This window comes from Ursus arctos, chromosome X (assembly GCF_023065955.2).
Source record: "Ursus arctos isolate Adak ecotype North America chromosome X, UrsArc2.0, whole genome shotgun sequence".
NCBI lineage: Eukaryota > Metazoa > Chordata > Mammalia > Carnivora > Ursidae > Ursus > Ursus arctos.
This window is the reverse complement of record NC_079873.1, coordinates 10,335,542-10,357,403: the sequence shown is the minus strand read 5'-3', so window position 1 is coordinate 10,357,403 and position 21,862 is coordinate 10,335,542. Positions and strand designations below refer to the sequence as shown.

The window sequence follows — 21,862 nt, the reverse complement described above, 5'->3', positions numbered from 1 at the left end:
AGACTAATTATGGTGTAGCAAGGAGGAAGCTTGGAACGGAAGTCAAGAGAGGATTCTGTTCTGATTTGAGCCCTTAGAAGCTCTGTGATCTTGCCTCCGGACCCCCCTAGGCTCCGTGGACCCGTCGACAGCACAAGCAGTACTCTTGGATGCCCATGTGTATTATGAAGCTAATGTGACGATCTGATCTCAGAGTGTCGTTTTATGGTTTAGAGAGTGGACTTTGGAGTCCTACTGCTGGATTTAAATGCCAGTTACCTACGGGAGCACTTCTCTGGGCCTTGATGTTCTCTGAAACACAGGGACAATGACGTTTCTGTACAAGTGAGTGGTAAATGGGTGTGTGTGTGTGTGTGTGTGTGTGTGTGTGTGTGTATAGTGCAGAGAACAGTGCTTGGCTCACAGGAAATAGTGTTTAAGCTATTTTTTAGAGATTATTATTTTTTAAAGATTATTATTTTTTAAAGATTTTATTTATTTGACAGCCAGACAGCACGAGCGGTGGGGAGGGGCAGAGGAAAAGGGAGAAGCAGGCTCCCCGCAGAGCAGGGGTCCCAACGCAGGGCTCGATCCCAGGACCCTGAGATCATGACCTCAGCTGAAGGCAGATGCTTCACCGACTGAGCCACCCAGACGCTCCTATTATTAATTATTATTATTATTACTATCATCACCAATAACATAAACAGTCGATTAACACATACTTTGTATGTTATATGTATCATATACTTATTCTTAAAGTCAGCTAGAGAAAAGAACATGTTACTAAGAAAATTATAAGGAAGAGAATACATTTATAGTACCCTATTTACAAAAAAAAAATCTGCATATAAGTGGACTCCTGCAGCTCAAACTCATGTTCAAGGATCAACTGTGTTATTGTTTCATATACAAAGAGTGTAAGGTGCCATCACATGTTTTTTGTTACAAATGATGTTTTCAGTTTGCTGGTATTTTCTTTGTTTTTTTAACCTCTTTACAACATATTGCTGTACCCGAATAAATATTCCACATTGCTGCTTCTTAATGCTTCTGTTGTCCTGCATAAATTAAGCCCATTTGGAGAATAAATTACTTAGCATGGCATTCTCAAGGTTTGTTCTTTGATATTTTAGCTGTATAATTGGTTCTTCCTAGAAGAAATTAATGAGCTTGATGTCAATACTGAGAAATTCTAAGAGCAGCCTTTCAGTGATATTTACGTTCGTTATCTCTCCAGTTCCCTAGATCGTGAAATAAATCACAGGGGCCAGTGTTCTGTTCATAAAGGTTTTGTCATACCCCACAGGTGGCTAGCCTCCTTTGTCAGTGAGCAGTTTGCCTGAGTGAGAGGGGTAACGTCAAGATCCAGAAGTCAGAGTCTGCACGGTGTTTGGCCAGTGTTGAGTCCCTGGTCTCCTCGTGGATAAAGGGAAATGTACACTAGCTCAGGGGTTCTCAAACCCAGCTGCACCCTAGGAACCACCTAGGGAGCTTTAAAAATGAGGGTGCCTACATCCTACCCCCAGAGATTCCGATGTAATGGACTTTTTTAAGCTCCATCGGTGATTCTACTGAGCAGCCAGGGCTGAGGACCCCTGGGCCAGACTCTACCTGGTGAGATGCAGTGGATGCTTTTTGAAGTGTAGCCCAAACGTTGCTGGGTCACGAACCACACCGCCCTGGGTGGAGGTAGCTGCTGGATGTTCACAGGGTCCTGTCTAGGTCCTCATTTTTATCAGTGATCTGGGTCAGATCCTGGGACTATGGAGTTAGGCTGGAAGGAGAGGGTAAATGTTAGGTGACAGGTGCCAAAGACATTACTGACAAGTTAGAAGGAAGGATAGGTGAATCTAAGGGGAAGTCAAAGAGGAAGAAATTTGAAGCCTTTTAGTTACTGTAAATCGAGCCAAGTGAACATGTGTAGGACATGGGAAGCTTAGCCTAATGGCTGGACATAGGTTTCGGTTGGCTGACAGCTGCAGTGATCGGAAGCATGTACTCAGAAACCCTTCCTGTGTTTGAATCCTGCTCCACTGTCTCCTCCTGGGTGATCCGGAACATGTCCCTTAGCTTTGCTGGGCTTCAGTCTTCACCATGTCAAAGGACGTAATCCCCTTATTGTGACAATTAACTGTAATGATGTACGCAGACTGCGAGCACAGCGCCTGGCCCCTAGTAAGTGCTCAGTAAATACAGGATGAGTGCCAAATTGATCTTCATTGTCATCCACATAATGAGCCTGCCCCAAGAGCCAGCAGGGTCGGCCACTGTAGGGACATAAGTATCTGGGGTGGGGCTTGCTATTAATCTTGACAAATACACCATACTAATATAAGACATTAATTAATACGAGGGGAAACTGGGTGTGGGGTATATGGGAGCTCTCTGTACTATTTTCATAAGAACTCTGTATATCTAAAACTGTTCCAAAATAAAAAGTTGGTTTAAAAAAGGTATTGCCAAAGTGGTATTGCCTTGTTAAATGGGAATGAGATTTATTTATTTTTCAACACACATTTGTGCCAACTCTGTGCTCAGTGAATGGGAAGTTTATCCCTTTCATAAAGAACCAGGATGTTTTTGTTTTAAATATTTCTAGAGCAGAGATTTCTAAGATCTCTTTTCCATATGTATGGGGAACCAAATTTGGTCCATTTAAAATTTTTGTTTATTTTGAAATAATTTTAGAGCAATGCTGTAAAAATAGTACAGAGTTCCTGTATATCATTCCCCAAGCTTCCCCCTGCATTACTAGTCTACACAGCCCGAGTACGATGATCAAAAGCAGGAAACGAACATTGGCACGCTGCTGTTAACTTAAACCACGGCGCCCGTTCGGGTTCCACGAGTGTCTCCTCTGATGCCATTTTTCTGCTGCAATCCAGTCGGGATCCCACGTGGCAGTGAGTTATGACATCTCCTTAGTCTCCTCTAATTTTGTGCCAGTTCCTCAGTTTCTCCTCATCTCTCGTGACCTGTACTCTTTTGAAGCGAACGGGTCGGACATCTTATAGCGTGTCCCTCAACTCGGGTTTGTCTGATGTTTTCTCCCGATTAGCTGGAGGCTGCACCCTTGGGGAAAAATACCGCAGGATGTCTGAGGTCGTTGCCCTTCGTGGTGCGTTAGGTCCGAGGACACGTGCTGTCAGTACGTCTCATTGCTGCTGATACTCTCATCATTTGGTTAAGGGGGCATCTGTGGATTCTGATCGATTTTTATAAGTATCTTTGATAATGGACATCACTTGTGTGCCATGTTATAGTATAAGAATGAGACGGGAGGATTTATGCTGAGCATTAAAGTGGTTTTAAATAGCTGGGCTTTCTCGGTATAGTTTTCATAATTTTCTCTCTTTAATCTCATTTGTACTCTCAATGATGCCTTCTCACCATTTTCGGAATTCTGCTACTAATAGTGGTTGATAAAGCAGATAATCAAGTCGTTAAAATTGTATGTAAAGTGAAAATGAATAGGGTATAAATCGAAACTTGAGAAGGTCCCTGAAAATGAAGTACACTAACATTAATAGATACTCTTTGAAGCCATCCTCCCCCCCCCAACTTTAAAAAGGAAGCTCAGTGTTTAATAGTCCATTTTAAAGTTAGACAAACCTGAATTTGCATCTAACTTTACATGGTTAGGAGTCATTTTTAAAGTCAGGCAAACCTGGGTTTAAATCCTGGTGTTGCCCTCACTAACCAGCTCTTCATCTTGTTCAGGCCACAGTCCCCACACCCAAAACCCCTCCCCTGGTTGTTGGGAAGAGTCAAATGAGAAGATATAAGGCACGTGCCAGTCACTGTGTCTGGACATGGCAGGTGCCCAGTGAAATTCAGCGGCCAGTTTGATGTTATCAGGGCTCTTGTGACCTCTCAAGAGTTGACAGAGCATGAGAAGGTAAACAACTAGCTTTATGTCCTAATTAATCTGCAAGTGGATTGTGGAACTAAGAGGAGACACAGAAGCAGACCAAAAAAAAAAAAAAAAAAAAAAAAAAAACCCAAAACAAAACACCTCTTTGGTACATTTATTTCCACAAATTTAAGTGCAGTTAGATCATTTTCAAGTTAGTGATCTTACTTTTATGACCGTTGTTCCAGAATCTTCCTGGGGATGACTATAAAACACAAAGGAGCATCTTTTCCAGAGCTACCACATAACTTAACAATAAAAGAATGACATATTGAGATTAGCTTATTAAAATAGTTCTGTGGCATCAGTTTGGGGAGTAATGTGATGATAGAAAATAGTTTATGAACTTGGGTGGTAATTTTCTATCCCAACAGCTGCTCTGTTCTTAGAAGTACTAGATATTTCTAATGGATTTAATCCTAAAATGTGAACAACAGTAGGTTGCACATTTCTTCAAAGAAAAAAAAAAACCCGTAAAAATGCTGGATTTGCTCTATTTCTAGGAAGGTGGGGTCTAGTTAAGTGTGGTTTGGAAAATATAAGAATTCTATGATGGTGTGGTACAGCCATCGAGTTTAAAATTTCATGTAATCATAAAGTGTTATTTCAAACAAACAATCTTTATAGCTTAGTCTATGAAAAATGATTTGTTTTTAATACGTATCAAATCTTCAAAACATCGTGGCCAACAGATTCAAATTAAGCTCTTGCCCCGCTCTCTCCCCCCCCCCCCCCCCCCCCCCCCCGCAGTAGGGACATGGTGTCCTAGAAACGGCCAGACCTCTACTAGGTTCCATTTTAGGCCTGAGCCTCCAAAATGGGTCTTTAGAATTAAATTTGGCTATTAGCCCAGATTTACTCAAATTTTTAACAAGCGCCGCTTTGTGTTTCAGCACCCCCCCCCAAATCCCCAACTTTGTAACAAGTTAGGGGAGGGGAAGTGGGAGGAGGCCCTCAAACAAAAAACAAAAGCAGCTGCTGGAGAGAAAACCCAGTGAAAGGGGGTGAAGAAAAATCGTTCTGCCACAGCAGCTGCTCGAATGAGCCAGAGGAAGCGCTCGTTTTGCATTTGATCACTCTAAAGTTTTCGAAGGTTTATAGATGTTCTTTATCAGGGGAGGGATGAAATGAAGGGTGTGCGTGAAGCTGGTGGATGAGTGCATCAGGGAACCCGCTGGGAGACCGGTGCTTCTCGAATCAACACGGCCCTTGCTTGCCTTCAGGATCTGCACCTGTAGTGCCGGTAGTCCCAGGACGGATTCAGAGGTTTGCTTTGTTCTCGTCTCACGAATGGAGGACAGATCCGGCTCGGGCCGGATCTTCTTAGATCCAAGATGTATTAGAGGTTTTTAAGCTTAGGACAGCAGAGCCACACGTACAGGTGGTACAGAGCCGGGCAAACTGGGAAGGCGGGCCGCAGGCTGGAACCTTGATCTGCCTCATAGAGCACCCTTGGGAGAGCAAGTTGGGTATAGGGCTGGTCTGAAAAATCCGAATTACCTGGGGCAACACGAAAGAGGCAGAGTGCCTTGCAGCCCGAGACAGCTCTTTCTTGGAGACGCTCGTTTCCATGTTGCATAGATGGCGTCTGCGCGTGCAGTGTTGATGTCATTGCATTTCTTAGTCCCATGAACGAGTTCTGTATTTTACAAGGGAGCCCAGGCTGACAGGTAATTTTGTCATACTATTTAGGAAGGATTCCATGGCAGCCACGGAGTCTAAAAAGCTCGAAAGAACCAAAGCAAATTCTTGGTAGAGCCACATTTGAGTCCAGGGTGATGTGGTCTTCTAAAGGCCAGCGTACCCCCTTGCAGCAAAACATAATTGGACTTTTCTTGAAGGCAGAAGCGGCCCGAGCTGCAGGAAGCCGATTCGGGCCTGACACACTCTCAGGCCCAGAGGCCAGCTTGTCATGTAGGGAGCTCCTGCTGTCTGAAGTCGCAGAGAGATCCGGAGGCTTTGAGGATGGATGAGGCATTAAGCGCTTGCCTGGTCAAGCCTTGACGATCTGCTTGGAATCTTCGGTCCCCTCTGCCACCCTCCAGAGTCTCAGGCCTGCACGGTGGCTGGTCCCAGACAGAGAATTTCCCGCTCACTGAGTCTGTCTAATACAGGGATCAGCCAACTGTTTCTGGAAAAAGCCAGATAGTAAATGTCTGTCACAGCGACTCAACTGTGCCATCGTAGTGCAAAAACAGTGCTAGACAATACGGAAACAAATGGGTGTGACCGTGTGCCAATAAAACTTTATTTACAAGAACAGGCAGCAGGGTGTGGCCTTCTTGCTAGAGCTTGCTGACCCCTGGTCCAAAGAAAGGGCTTCCAAAGGGTTCCACATACCTCCAGGGGGCCCCTGGGGACAGAACTCAGAAGGAATTGGAATAGGAAAAAAATACATCTGTATTTTCACTAACCTCCAATGAAAACTTAACATTTGTGTTCTTATGAATGTGGGTAACAAATCACAGTGACTTTAGCAGTTCCTGTGACTTTGTCATTAATAGAAATCACAGATCTATTCACATTTCATTATAGTTGTGGCTGAGACCTCAAAATACTGTAACAGCCATCACTCCTTTGAAGTTGTATATTATGCCCTCCCCAGCATTAATAAAGGACATCTTACAGAGGCATATACAATTACATTATGTGATTACGGGTATTTGATATATATTTCAAATTTTTAAATTTTGATGTACTTCGGTTCGTTTTCTCCCATATCTTCTGTGTTTTATTTCATACAGTCGGCACATTATTCTGAGAAGGGTGTCCACAGGGTTGGGTCGCTGGCCAGGGGGACAGGAGCCCCATCTTGCTGCTGTGTTATCTCAGAGAGAACCCCGCTTGTCAGGTGATGCTGTCCCTCTGTTCCCAGCCACTGCGGGGCGCTCGTCCCCTGCTCTGCCCGTCATGCTCCGTTCTTCCCACATCCGCGGCCGCCCAGCCTTCAGACCCGGACACAGGCACTCACATCTGGCTCCGCCTTGTGGTTGGGTTTTATTCGTTTGTTTGTTTATGGCCTGGCCCCAGCGAGACAGTCACCTTCGAGATCCAAAGGGTCCGTGATGCCTTTTGGGAAGGAACCACTTCTCCCAGCCCTTGGAGAACCTACACAGAGTAGCGTGCGGTTAAATGATGGTGACCTTGTTCCTTCCTGATCACGCCAGCGACTCCCTGCCTGGAGCCGGGCCCTGTGCTGGGGAAGACCCAAGGGCCTGCGTGGCAAAATGATAACACGCACAAGTCTAGCGGGAAGATGCTCCCATCTCTATTCTGCTCACTGCCTGCTTTGGGCAAATGCTTCTATTTATTCTCACTGAGCTTCCATTTCCTCATCGTAATTGGGCATTGTACTTAACCTGAATCTAAGAAAAGTGCCTGGCGGCGTGCCTGGTGCCTGGCGAATGTTCAGTAACTGGCAGGTAGGGTTTGCCGTGGCTGGCTGGTAGCTGGGTCCTTGGAGTTAGTTTGGCCCTATGAACTGCAGAGATGCCTTAAAATCCTAGGTGGAGGCCAAAGGGATGGAGGTGTCTGGGGCCTGGATTCAGGGGTCTTTCACCTTGCAGAGTACCATGGGCAGTGATGGTCCAGAAGAGGACCCCTTGGACAGAGTGGCCATGACAAAGAACGTGAGAGCGAGTGTGTCCCATCCAGTGATTCCTTAACGAGGTCCCCTTTGGTGACCTCTGACCCTGACGCCCATAACAGATTGTTTGTAGTCCTTTCTGGGAATTACAGCCCAGGCCCAGAGAGCCCTGGGATGGTTCTAGGATCACCTGGTAGAGCCAAACTATGGGCATACCCAGTAATACCCAACTGGGTGCCCTCACTTGAGCCTCCTTCCACCTCCATGGAGCCTGATCCTTCGTATTTTGTCTGTTTGCCCAGGTCACATGAGCCTTCTGCAGATCACCGTGTGGCGCTGCAGCTCATTTGCTTGGGTGGGGGGAAGGGGGGCACCAGTAACTGTCTTTGGGATCGTCAAGGCTGTCTGGATAAAGAGACCGGCGTCTCTGTGATTGGCTTGGTGTTTGGGCGTGAGTGTGGATCATGAGCCCTGACTGGGGTGGGAGACAGAAGCCTGAGGTTCTTCTGGCCTCCTTACTGATTTTCTGCTAGCTTTTGGGCAGCTCTTCCAGGTGGAGCTTTTGGGGCCAAGCAGAAAGAGTGCTGGACTAAGGGTCGGAGACCTAGGTGGTAGCCCCAGGACTTCTGAGTATCTCATGATCTTGGGCAAGCCACTTACCTCTGTGTGCCTAAGTGACCTCGTCAAAAGTGGGGTCGTACCCTCCCTGAGGAGGGAATGAGGCAATGCTTAGATGTCATTTTGTGGGCAAGCCTTTTTATTACAATAGGGGAAATGTTCTGTCTCTAGCTTAGAGTGGCTGAAATGGTCAAGTGAGATAATCATCATTAATGCTAAAATAAATTCACATTTATGGAATCACCTTTAATAACCAATTGAGGGGAAACATTTATGTATTTAGACCCGGAGTATTTCCCACTTGTTTTTTTGAAGGTACCTGTTGTCAGAAAGGAATAATTATTAAATAGGCTCCCGTTCGTGTTACTACCATGAAGGGTATGAGTTACGGAAGATTCTGCTGCAAGGATGGTGGACCACGTCTACCAGGGAAAACACACTCTTGGGTTCCTGTCACGCAGTCAACTAGTTTTCTGCCTCCACTAATAGCCTAGTGATCAAAGAGGAACTTTGAACTCAGACCGACAAATGATAGGTCCTGATACTATAAGTTTATACTTCGTCACTTTTTACTTCTACGTGATACTTAGCAATTCTTTTTTAATAATAAAACTTAATATCAGAGGTCACTTAATTAATTTGTAATGGAAAATTAGTAGGCAGACTTTGGCCTTCAAAGCATCTCTTTATTAGTTGGGAAAGCTTTCTGGGGTCTGAATTTCAGTAATTGGTTGAGTGGAGTGTAATAGGAAGGAGAATTCGTCGAGTTCACAGCCGAGGTCTTGTGGTCTGTGTCCGTCTTCAGGAACAAGTGTATGTTCTCTGCTCCAGAAGCAGATTTGAACGTGGAGTCCCCAAAACGAGCAAGCCAAATTCTTTGGAATTTGCAGCGCTGACCCTGTGCGTCTGGCTGGACTTTGGGAACAAGAGGTCCTTATTCCTGGCAGGGTTAGGGAAGAGTGAAACCATGTCAGATGCTCTGAGACTCCCTCAAACGCCATAAACGCCATGACAGGAGGACTGGATTGAGCAAGAAGAATTTTTATAGACTCAGGAGATGTCATCTTCTATTTATTTTATTTACTTATTTATTTACTTATTTATTTACTTATTTATTTATTTATTATAAAGATTTTCTTTACTTGAGAGCAAGTGAGAGAGAGAGCACGAGTGGGGGGGAGGGACTGAGGGAGAGGGAGAAGCAGGCTGCCCCCCCCCCACGCCAGCTTCTGAGCAGGGAGACCAATATAGGGCTTGATGGACCATGACCTGAGCTGAAGGCAGACGCTTAACCCACTGAGCCACCCAGGCGTCCTGGCATCTTTTTAGACAAGGAAGTGGGACATTCTAGACTGTAACTCAGGAAGCCAGGGAGAGACAAAAGCTAGTAAAATCTTGAGGGAGGAAATGAAATTCTCTCCAGGTCGCTAGAAGCTGCTGCTTTCCCCCACGCCTTTCTGTGTCTATAAACTACCTTAGTGTTTGAGCTGTTTATTTTCTGTTTCCTCTGTATTTTTTTAAAAAGATTTCATTTATTTATATATTTGAGAGAGAGAGGGCGAGTGGGGGGGGGCGGGAGGAGAGGGACAAGCAGACTCCCTGCTGAGCGTGGAGCTGGATGCGGGGCTCGATCGGACGACCCTGATATCACAGCGCTGGCCAAAACCAAGAGTCGGATGCTGAACTGACTGAGCCACCCAGGCGCCCCTCCCCTGCATTTTTATAGCCATCTCAATGACCACTGTATGCCAAGTCAGTAGAATAAAAGATGTTTTCGATATGGTGCTCCTTAACTCTTGAAAGAATAAGGATTATGCTTCCTTCCTGATTGTGTGTCAGTCTGTAACCAGATTCACATTCAACTGCTATTTTTCAAGCCCTGACCTAGGTAATTTCCAGATCTGTTGATCTCATCTGCTCCTCAAAGCAACCTTAGCTTCCAGGTAGGATAATAGGGCCCAGAGAGGTGAAGGGACGTCACAGAAGGTCAAGTCACAGAAGGGTTTACATACAGACTCCTCTCTGTGAATCTAGAACCCTCTTCACAGCTGCCTCCCATGTTCGGCACATGGCGTTACTTTTGTGAGATCTTGAACTCTGGAAACTCCGGAATAAGAAACGCTATTACCTGGAAGTATCATCAGACAGAAAATGGGCTAGACATCTCTGGAGGCTTCTGACTATAGCTGATGGATCTGAATTAAATATCTTTCAGAAGAAGGATCCCTTATTTTCACACATCGAAGATTAAGAAGTTAAGGAGTCTCAAATATGGTCTGTTCTGCGATCTCTTGTTGGAAACCACAAATATGTTCCCATGAGATTGCTCTATTAGGGAACAATAATCATCAGAATTGCTTATTTGCTTATGTGCCATTTTCTCCTGGTGAAACACTAGGTAAAAGCAGAAAACCATATCTTTCTGAACCGAGCAGAGTTGGAATGCACGAAACATGTGCACAGCTGCTTCTGCGAGCTCCCTCGCTCACCCGGCCTGTCAGGAGCCACACCCACCCACGCCTGACGTTACAACCCCACCTCCCATTTTAGGCCCCCTCCCTCCACCTCTGCATGCAACTCTCTGATGCCCGCCCCACCAGCCAACATCTAGTTTTTATTCAAGGTGAAGTAAAGTACTTACAGTCGTCTTTCTTTCTTTTTTTTTTCTTTTTTTCTTTTTTTTTTTTTTATATAGCGGGCAGAGAGAGAGCGAGGCAGAGAGGGGCAGAGAGAGAATTCCAAGTAGGCTCCACATGGAGCCCGATGTGGGGCTCGATCTCACGACCCTGAGATCACAACCTGAGCAGAAATCAAGGGTCATCTGCTTGACTGAGCCACCCAGGTGCCCCATACTTAGAGTTGTATTTCTTAACCCTTCAATGTGTATAACATGGTACTATCATTTTTATTGGGTATTATCTTATTTTTTTTTTAAGATTTTATTTATTTATTCGACAGAGAGCACAAGCAGGGGGAGCAGGGAGGGAGAAGCAGGCCCCCCGCGGAGCAGGGAGCCTGATGCGGGACTCGATCCCAGGACCCTGAGATCATGACCTGAGCCGAAGGCAGACACTCAACAGACTGAGCCACCAGGTGTCCCTCTGTCTTATTTTAATATGTGTTACTGATGATGTTTTTGAGTGTTGGCATCTCTAACCCCATTTTCCCCATAAGCCCTGTGTTTTTTAATTGTGTCTTTGGGAAGAAGTGGTGATTTTTTTTGGCCTGCCTCTGTGGCACAAGGGATGTACCAATCTTTTGTATTTAACCTTCCATGTGACTTTACCCTATTGAATAAGTTGTTTTGAAATTGAAAATACTTTGTAATACTATATACTAAAGTTCTGTTATTTACTTGGAATCCAAATGAGAAGGGATAGATTTCTTTGCCAAAAACGCCCAAATTAACGGCAATTAAAAATCTTACAGCTGGAGAGGATGATTAAACGGGAAAATGTTTATTCATGCCAGCTCGTTTTGGACATCTTCCGATAATCGCTGCATGTCGTCCTCGTGGCCACCTGCTCAGGTGGTCAGGAACTGGAGGCGGAGAGATTGCCCAAGGTCCCTGCAGCCTGGCAGTGACAGCTGAGGGCTGGCTGCATGGTCCCCACGCTGGTCCCTGTCCCTGAGCCTCATGCTTCCCACCGGCTCTCCTACGTTTCTGGCTTCTGCCCACAGGAAGTACTAGCAAGTTCTTGCGTGTTTTCTGACAGTCCGCTTACCCAAGACGACTACATTGGGGTCTTAGAAAACTTTGACTTTGAAGAGATCTTTTTTTTTTTTAATCAGTGTTTCTCAGTCTTTTTATTTATCTCCCCCCGCCCCCGCAAGAAGACTTTTTAGACTTCTTTTCCTAATGGCCTCCCGGTGAAATCTTTGTACCACGGGTACACGGTATACATGTTTATGTACGGTGTGTGTATTTGTACTTAATACAGAAAAAGAGTGAGGTCGTATTTTGCTCCTCAACCCATTTTCATCCCGTTGGAGGGCATGGTGATCTTGCCCCTGTTGAAAACGCACGTTCTGTATCTTCAGTTCCTTTCAATAAATAGGTCTGCTTTTGAAATTAGTAACAGACTACCTTAGAACAATATACTTGACTTCGTGGGGGATGCGTGCTGTTGTTGGGTTGTGTTTCCTATCACTTTGTGAGTAAGCCTGGTGGGGAGTATGCAGTTAGTGACCCTGCCACCGAGCTAATCCCCGTGCGACAGTGGGGCCGAAGAGCCGGGGCATGATCCCTACCTGCTTGGTTTCTTTCCCTCCCTCCCTCCCTCCCTCTCTCTCCCGCTGTCCCTTTCTCCCTCTCTCTCTTTCCCCCCTCTCACATGCGGCCAGAGACAAATGGAAAGAAATCAGCCGTGGAGTAGTAAGTGACTCTGGAGTGCCGGCTGTATTTGGCGCCTCCAGTTATTACATCGTCGTCTTTATGAGACTCTGCGTGCTAGATGCCAAGCTAGGGTATTAGATGAGCGCTTTCTAGACTTTAATGTGCATCAGCAGTGGCCGTGGATCTTGTTAAAATACAGATTCTGCATCGGCAGATCAGAGGCGGGGCCTGGGAATCTGCATTTCTGACAGGCTCTCAGATGCTGCTGGTCCTGGGGCCACACTTTGAGCAGCAATATCCGAAGAGAACACAAAGGCTGCTATAAAGGGTCCTCAAGCTATTCTCAGAATTCCAGAAAGTCTAAATCCGTGGTTCTCAGCTGGGGGTGATTTGTTCCCTAGGGGCCCTTTGGGAGTGTCCATCTCGGGGTGGCGCTGGCGACTAGTGGGTAGAGCCCAGGGAGGCTGGTCAGTGTCTTACAGTGCATGGGACCGCCCCCAGCACAAAGAATGATCTGGCCCCGGTGTCCGTAGGGCCTAAAGAGGAAACCCTAGCCTAAAGCAAGCTCCACATTCCCCTCCAGTGAGACAGCACAGACTCCTACAAATCTCCCTTCTCCTTCCTGACCAGAGGGACATGAACGTGGCGTGGTGGCACCAAATCGTCTGTGGTGGCCCAGCGCTGCCATTGGCGTTAATAGATGGGCCTAACAGTTTAACACGGGGAGGGAAATTAACGGTGATCTGGAGGAATGCAGTGAGGTAGATTAAAGGAAAGCATTTGGAATCCTGACATCTGCAGGGAGATCTCCAGATGCGTGTGGCAGGAGACCGCGCCCAAGGAAGGGTGCAATGGCCTGCGTCTGGTGCAGTGTGAGTGCGCTGGACGGCGGACCCAGCAGTGCATGCCGGCCGCCGCTGTCGATTGGAGTGTGATGTGTGGGAGTCCATCTGGACGTTTTTGGGACAGACATGGGACATTCCTTTGGATTCTTGACTATGACTTGCAGCTGGGTAGGAAAATGGTGCAGTGTTATGATCCACAGATTGAAAACTCTTTAACAATAGACATAATTTGCTGTGGAAGATTTTCCCCTTGAGAGAATAACAAGTACAGATTGAGGCCTGGATGGGATATGCGTGTGGCAGCATCTGGATTTTCACTGTTTTTAAAGATTTATTTATTTTTTTTGAGAGAGAGAGAGTACACACGAGCAGTGGGAGAGGGAGAGAGAACCTCAAGCAGACTCCACGCTGAACTTGGAGCCTGACGCGAGGCTCGATCTCAGGACCCTGAGACCACGACCAGAGCTGAAACGAAGAGTCGGATGCTTAAGCGACTGAGCCACTCAGGTGCCTCTGGATTTTTAAATGGAATAATAGAATCAGTTTGTATTTGAATCATTTAAAACAACAAGAGCGAGAGGTAAAGGTAGCTTATGTGAGAATGGATTATTTGAAAGTTCTTTTCTGTCAAGTGTAAGTTTCCATTTGGGTTCAAAGAATTTAATATTATGCAGTTTGCTCCTGTGAGGTATTTGTAAGTTTCCTCCAACTAGAGTCTTTCTTGGAAGAGGACATGCTAGTCCGCTCATGTGAACTGGATCATGCCGATCCACTCCTAAGAGGGAGACAAGGTTTGTTGGGTCATTTAAGATGATTTTAGAACTTGTTGACCCTGAAGTACAGAAGCATCTGAAAAATGCAATTCTAACAAATCCCAAGGCCAGTGGAATTTTATAGACCGAGCTCAGCTGTTGGGCAAGAATTGTTGAGCCTCCCTCCGTGTTGTATATACTTAAGAAAATCCAGACTTTTTCCTGCAAGTAAAAACATGTCTGCTGAACAGTTCCTTCATCATCTGGAATAAATGTTTCTTACTTTTTGTTCCCACTCGTAGAACCAAGTTAATCAGCTGAACCATCACAATTTCTCTTGTTTAATTTTTAAAATGCTAGACTGCCCTATTGTCTGCCTGTCTCTATGTAATTCCTCTGTTAGACCGAACCATATGAAATTGCCAACGTGTGACCACTTTTTCTGCTTACGGAATCAGCAGTCGCCTATGGTTTGGTCTAATATTGAGTAATGTATTTTAAGCCTCGTGTTAAAACCAGCTTATAGAAGCACAAGCAGTAAGTAATATGTAGGTATAATGTGTGTTTTTCTGAATAGCTGGCTTTGCCTGTTGTGTTTTTCATCTCTCTCTGGGGTATGGTTTCACACCAGTAACACCTTTCACTTCGGGGTGGCACTTGAAACTTCACAATGAGTGAGTCACAGTGCTTCATTCTGTTATTTTCCAGGCATACAGAAGTCTCGTCTCTCTTAACTTTTAAAGGGATGAACTCCTTATCTTCTAGCTACATATGTTTTTAAATTCTTGTTCATAAGCACTATATTTAAGATTTAAAAAAAAAAGCCCTAATTGTGTCTCAGCATTTCTGTTCCATCAACTGGACACTAATATTTGACAGCTACTCCTGGAGGGAAAATGGGGATTTTGAGGTCACAGAACTTTCTGGAACACTGAGATTTAAAAATCAGTTGCTTTGCAGCTAATCTTCTAAGGTCCATTACTAATTTCCGTGATGAGGATATAAATTGTATCATTTTTTGAAGATAATTAACTGTGCAGTACCTATTACCATCTCTTGGAACTTGCAGTCCTGAATATACAGTCTGAAAAATCCTGTTCCATGCTAGTTACTTTCCAGAAAGGTTTTTTACTAATTGGCTACGATTTTGTCCCCCCAGATGATATCTGTTTTTTTTTTTTTCCAGCTTTTGCTCTGTTCCAAAATACACATGGGCTTGACCTAAGAATTTTGCTAAAGGAATATTATTCCCCTCTAGGGAAATGAAAGCAGCGTGTTTCAACACAAGTTTAGAAATCTTAAAACAACCAAAAATGAAAAAAAAAAAGCAGATTATATGAGATTCTGCAGAAATTAGACTTCCAAGTTCAATAGTGGCCATTGTGCGTGCCTTTGCTGTGGGGCAGGGTCATAGCCGGGAGATGCTAAGGAGCTTACTGGCCCCACCGGGCTGTTGCGATTATGTGGGTATATTTAGAAGCTGTAAAGAAACCAAAGGGCATCAGCCAAGATGCCCCCAGCCCACACTCTCAAATTAAGATCTCTCATTACGAGAAAAATCCCCATAAGAAAATATTTGCATGGCAAGTAACGATGAGGACTTTTCTCACCAAAATGATGTTGTAACATTTCAGGGAAAGCAGTGACTGCAACTTGCTTACTGTTACCCTCTATGTCTCTGAGGGCTAAGAGGTTGTCAGAGACGATGGGGCAAGGGCGGGATATACGGGAGGCCTGCGTTGGCTCTTTGCTTATATAAACCTCCATGTTTTAGCAAATTTATATATTATTTCCTTCAAAGAGGTTAAGAGCAGCAGACTGCTTTTGCTGCAGAAGCAAGCTATAAAATACAAAATGGTTCCATAGCAAATCACCTTCCAGAAAAGAACCCAACATCGTATTTCTTTTTTTTTTTTTTAATATTTTATTTATTTATTTGACAGAGATAGAGACAGCCAGCGAGAGAGGGAACACAAGCAGGGGGAGTGGGAGAGGAAGAAGCAGGCTCATAGCGGAGGAGCCTGATGTGGGGCTCGATCCCATAACGCCGGGATCACGCCCTGAGCCGAAGGCAGACGCTTAACCGCTGTGCCACCCAGGCACCCCCAACATCGTATTTCTGACCAACTGTTTGATCTGCTGTGTTATTTATTCTCATGAGGTTTTACGAATTTTTGTTCGACGTAAATAATTGGTGGCAAGTGAATGTATGAAGCTGTGATTTAGTTCGTAGCAGGAAGTTACAGTAAAATAGCTCCGCCTGTGATTCAGCTATTTCGGAGCAGTATGCTAAATTAGGAGTATTAATTTCTAACCATAAGACAAATGAAATAGACACTTCAGATCCATGGAGGAAAAGAACTGCCTTCTACAGACTCTCATAGATCAAGTTTGGGTGGCAATTGCGTGATAAGCTTTCACCGTCTAGCTTGTCCGATACGCTAGATTTCACAGTGTTTTCTCTAAATTTACCATAGTAGCACAGCATAGTTTTTTCCCCCCAAGTCTTTTGGTGCCGGAGTGGGGGTTAGTTTGGAGAGGAAGGGTTCTGTGTCATGCATGCGGCAACTGTGAGACACACTCATTTAATCTGTGGCTTGCTTAAAGGCTTGGTGGACAGAGATGTTTTGAGTCACCCGGAGGGGGTCAGAGTGGCCAGGCTGCGCTTCTTTGCCTCCACTAGGCTCTGTGGAAACGGCATCCCTTGAGATGTCCCGGAGTGAGAACCCTTCCCCAAGCGACAGTGAGCTGCAGTCTTGGAACCAGCTTTGCTTACCCCTTGGGGGGGGGTCCGACTCCACGCCAGCAAGTTCTCCCCACGAGGTCTCTGAGGCCTGGAGACAGAATGCCCTGCAGGGCTGCAGCCTGTTACACTAGCTCTCCAGGCGTGTTTAAGACCGCAGGGAGAGGAGGAGAGAGACCTGCGGCAGAGTACCGCCTCCCCGCCCTCGGCGAGGGCAGTAAACCAGCTCTGTGCAACGTGGCCCCTCGTGGACGTGGGGGATTCCAGTTCGTGGGTGAAAGTAAAGACACCGGTGAGCACGTGGCTTCTGGGGTCTGAGCCTTTCCTTGCAGGTTATTAAAAATCTTGGGCTCGGGGCACCTGGGTGGCTCAGTTGTTAAGCGTCTGCCTTCAGCCTGGGGCCTGATCCCAGGGTCCTGGGATCGAGCCCCGCATCAGACTCCCTGCTCTGCTGGAAAGCCTGCTTCTTCCGCTCCCACTCCCCCTGCTTGTGTTCCCTCTCTCACTGGCTGTCTCTCTATCTGTCAAATAAATAAATAAAATCTTAAAAAACAAACAAACAGACAAAAAAAAACCCTTGGGCTCTCCAGAGACCAGTAACCAAAGTGCACAGCACTTCGTGATCCCGGGGCTCCTTCTCTCTGCCTGCCTCTTTGGCCATTAGGTCAAATGTGACCATTGCTTTTCATTAGGCTCGGCCCTCAGATGCAGAGCAGGGAAAAGAAGGGAAATTGAGGCTAGTACATTCTGTAGGTCGTCATCAGCTCCAGTTGTACGTTGTTCAGAGAGAAGGGGGAAGCCAGTATTTGACAGGAAGAATGTTGTTTTGTTGTAGATCCAGTCCGTGTGGCCGGCAGGGGGTCCCACGCTAGCTGGTAAGTCAGTTTCGGCCAGGAGGGAAATCTGGTTATTTGAGAAACTCAGATAATGATAACGAAGCCTTTCAGATGGAATTCTTAGGTATGAGATCCTGAGGATCCTTGAGACCATGTTTAAGAAATGCTACATTTAGAATGAAAATCTTTAACTCGGTAGAAGTTATGATACACACACCTGCCAACTCAGGTATGTAATTTGGGCTTCAAATCTGGTTATAAAATGGCCATCTGGATCCGCAGTTGGCACACTCTGGCCCATGGACCAAATCTGGCCTGCCACCTGGTTTTGAACGGCTCACAGGTTGAGAATGGTTTTTATATTTTTAGGTGGTCGAAAGAAAAAAAGAATACCATTTCATGATCTGTGCAGACTGTATGAAATTCACATTTCAGTAACTAAAGTTTCGTTGCAGCACAGCCGGGCCCATTCATTTTCATACCATCTGTGGCCGTCGTAGTGCTCTGGTTGTGGCACAGGCTGCATGTGGCCTCCGAAGCCTAAAGTATTTACTGTCTGGCTCTTCACCAAGGGAGTTCACTGACCCCTGACTTAGGCAATCCAGAGTACGCCTGCGGGAAGTTTGGTTAGATAACCTTCCAAATGAAATCCGGGTACTTACGGTTGTTTGTGGAGAGCTGGTACCTGCCTGAGGATAGGTCTCCTGAGACACCTGCTCAGGATGAGGCTGCGTGACAGTGTGAGTGTTGAGTCAGCCTCGCGTGGCTCAGGGCCCCTGCCCTCCATAGGAAGCCCTCGGGTGACCCCACGGTGCTCATTGTGCCTCAGCTGCGCTTGCCTGCCCTGCGAAACCTTCCCCGGGCCTCCGAATGAGTAGAGTGACTCAGGAAAGCTGGGCCTCTGCTTTTGAAACCTCACGGGCGAGCCCTCTCTGCCTGTAAGTGTCTGTCGGGAGTTTGGACGGAGGAGGTAACGGGGGCCTCCAGGCGAAAACTCCCATAGAGGTTCGGTTCTGGCTGCTAAAGGGAAAAGTCCTCTCTTCATCCTTCCCTCGGCCCAGAGGCCTTCCATTCTCCTCTTGTGTCTACAGCTTTCAACCTTAAACTGGTGATTGGAGGCATGATTTCATGCTCCTCGCCATGCTGGGAATTTTGTGAAAGATCTCAGAAATCGATTCGATCGTTGACGAAAGGGACACATACATTTTTTACAAGTCTCAGTTGGTTTATCCCTGTATTTCCAGCCCCACCGCCCACAATTTCCCCATGTCGACTTTGTGCTTTCTTCATGGCGGCCCATTCCTGTCTCCCCACGGTTGCCATGATCTTTCATCATGCTACGCCTTCGCGTGTTCTGTTCCTGTTCCCTTCCTCACCTTGTCTGCCTCACTAACCCCTGCTCTCTTCCGTCAGTATTCCTCTCAGAGCCTCCCCCCTCCCATAGACAATTTCATATTCTCTCCTTTGTGGCACCATTCTGCAGAAGATGTGCCTCTCCTACCCGTTGGATCACGTGGTTTTCCAATTACTTGGGTCCATGTCTAGTTCCTTCATGAGCCTGAAAACACTTTGAGGACAGCGATTGCAACTTGTTAAATTTGGCACCAAGCCTGACCCATGATAAGGTGCTTAATGAACTTGGGTCTAATGGACAAATGGTCACATGTGCATTAACTGGTTGGTTCACTGCTTACGATGGAAGACTAAACATGTTTCGTATTTGTAGAAGATCATTCTTGGAACTCCCTTCTCTGGAATAGGAAAAGTTGGTGCATTCTTTTGAGCTCCTAAGTTTTATCCTTAAGCCTGTCCTTGCCTTTCTGCTTTAGTGGTAGGACCAGACTTTGGAGTGATGAGTGTTGAGAGTGTGAACATCTTCCCCTCTTGTTTCCTTTCTTTCTTTCTTTCTTTCTTTCTTTCTTTCTTTCTTTCTTTCTTTCTTTCTTTCTAAGATTTTATTTATTTGGGAGAGAGGAAAGAGAACATGAGTTGGGGGAGAAGCAGAGGGAGAAACAGGCTCCCCACTGAGCAGGAAGCCCGACCAGGGCTCGATTCCAGAACCCCTGGATCATGATCTGAGCTGAAGGCAGCCGCTTAACTGACTGAGCCACCCAGGCGCCCCTCTTTCCCTCTCATTGATAATGAGTTACCACACTGCACAGCAAAGTGCTGTAAGGAAAATGGAATTGGAATTCTATGCCAGAACATTTGTAAAGGAAAGGAAACTCCCAGAAATGCATTTAAGGTTAAAACTAAATTTTCATGACACAAATCAGAGAACAGATTTGTACTTTCTTTCTTTTTCATTGCCTCAAATTATCTTTACCCAGGGGGGGACACACTTGAGTAGAATGTGGGAGAATAGAGTCATGGTCACCAAAGTGGGATGCACAAGGTGGTTCATTGGTCACGAGAAGGACATACTGACACATCTGTATTTATTTAAAAATAAATTAAACTTATATTTAATATACATACTTTGGTACTTTATAATATGTACCTCAGTTTACAGGCTTTGGGAATATATGAGCTTTTATTCCCAAGTAATAGAGGCGTATAAATTAAAAAAATTGGGAGGTGGCACCTGGCTGGCTCAGTCAGTAAAGCATATGACTCTTGATCTTGGGGTCATGAGTTTGAGCCCCACGCTGGGAATAGAGATTACTTTAAAAATTTAAAAAAATCGGGCAGACGGTTGGAAAAGGGTGAAAATGTGTACTTTTTGACCCTCGTGCGCTGCATATAAGACCATTTATTTTGGACAGAAGCCTCAGGAAAGAGGCCCCAAGTTCTTCGTGGAATCAACTGGTACCCCATGGAACTTGCTGGAGCCTCAAAGGGAGGGAGGGAGGAGGGAGACAGGTTACCATAGATGATTTCAAGAAAATTGAAGGGAGGGCGCCAGCTCAGTAGTGAGTCTGCCTCTCCCTCTGCCCCTCCCCCTGCGCACGCGTGCGCACGCGCTCTCTCTCTCTCTCAAATAAATAAACAAAATCTTAGAAAGAAAGAAAGAAAGAAAGAAAGAAAGAAAGAAAGAAAGAATTGAATGGATCAAAGCTCTTCTGAATTTGACCGGGGAAAGGAAAAGGGTATTGGAGGGTCTGTAAGTGTTGCCTTTGTGTGCTTTCCCGAGGACTTCCCTCATCACACGTATCTGTTGAGTTGTGTTCCCAGCAATCACACCACCACCCCGCAGCCCAAGCTTCACAGGAGGAGACTGAGCTGAGGAGAGGCAGAGTAACAGGGCCAGCCTTTGACTCAGGCATGTGTGAGTCCGGGAAGGAAGAAGGAACGATTCGGTTGTTTGGAAGGAGCTTTACAGAGGAGGCACTAAAATGAAAATGCATCCTGCGTTCACCAGGTCAGTATCGGTAAGGAGCCCAGTTTTTGCGTGAGGGAGTGCGTGTCCGCAGACTCCTCAACACGCTAGTTGGGGACAGTTCGGGAAGGCCACCGGCTGCCTCACCGTGCGCAGAAACGGATAGTCCGGGTTGTCTTCTCACCCTCTAGTTTACGGCTTGTCGGAGCTTCTTTATGGAAGCTATCGACGGCTTGTCAAATTAATCCACTAATAATGGCCGGACACTCGAAGGCAGCGGCGTGGTTATGCACCGACTATGCCCAGGCGATGCTTTCGTTGGCAAGGAGCGTCTCGAAGTCCTTTTCATCTGTCGCAATTCAGCTAACTATCCACAGTCATGCCCTTGTGAACGCTTACTTTTACTCACCCAAACGGGGTCCAGAAAAGTCCTGTCTCCTCCCCAGGGACTCAGCTGGGCAGGAGGTTCAAATGTTCATTTTCCGAGCCCGGTAATGAATTGTTTCTTAGGTACACAATTTGCTGCCTAGGTCTAGAGCACAGCCCAGAAAGAAAAATGCCCCGTGCATGGTAGGCACAATTTTCTGCCTGTGGACATTCACAAGGCTGCATTGTGGGAACAGAAGCCGCTCAAACTGCTCATTGTTCTGTGGCTCCTGCTTTGGCAGCCAGAAGCGAATTCATTATGCCGTGATTGGCATGCTTTTCTTCTGTGGATTTCATGCCACGAGTACAGTAATGCATTCTGTGCTCTCGCAGCCTCTTGCTCTGCCTCGGACTCTTCTGGTCTCCCGCTCCCCCCCCCCCCGTTCCCCCAGCCCCGCTGCCCTTCGCAGCCTAGGGACCGGCGGACTTGGGACCGTAGCAGACGGTTAGGTGGACAAATTGCCCCCGACTCCGAGAGAAATGCACTTTATTCTCACCTCTGGGCT

General features: G+C 46.1%; 1 protein-coding gene across 3 annotated transcripts in view; it reads left to right on the top strand.

Moving 5' to 3' along the window:
- GPM6B (glycoprotein M6B) overlaps positions 1 to 21,862 on the top strand; it is a 160,222-nt gene that overhangs the window by 23,206 nt on the left and 115,154 nt on the right. Inside the window, exon 1 of one of the 3 annotated variants that reach the window (XM_044391902.3) lies at positions 16,043 to 17,067. The exons of the other annotated variants lie outside the window; for them this stretch is intronic. Coding sequence (XP_044247837.1) covers positions 16,878 to 17,067 — 190 coding nt within the window. The 5' untranslated portion in view covers positions 16,043 to 16,877. Of the gene's footprint in view, positions 1 to 16,042; positions 17,068 to 21,862 lie in introns of those variants that run through there. 3 annotated transcript variants of the gene reach the window in all.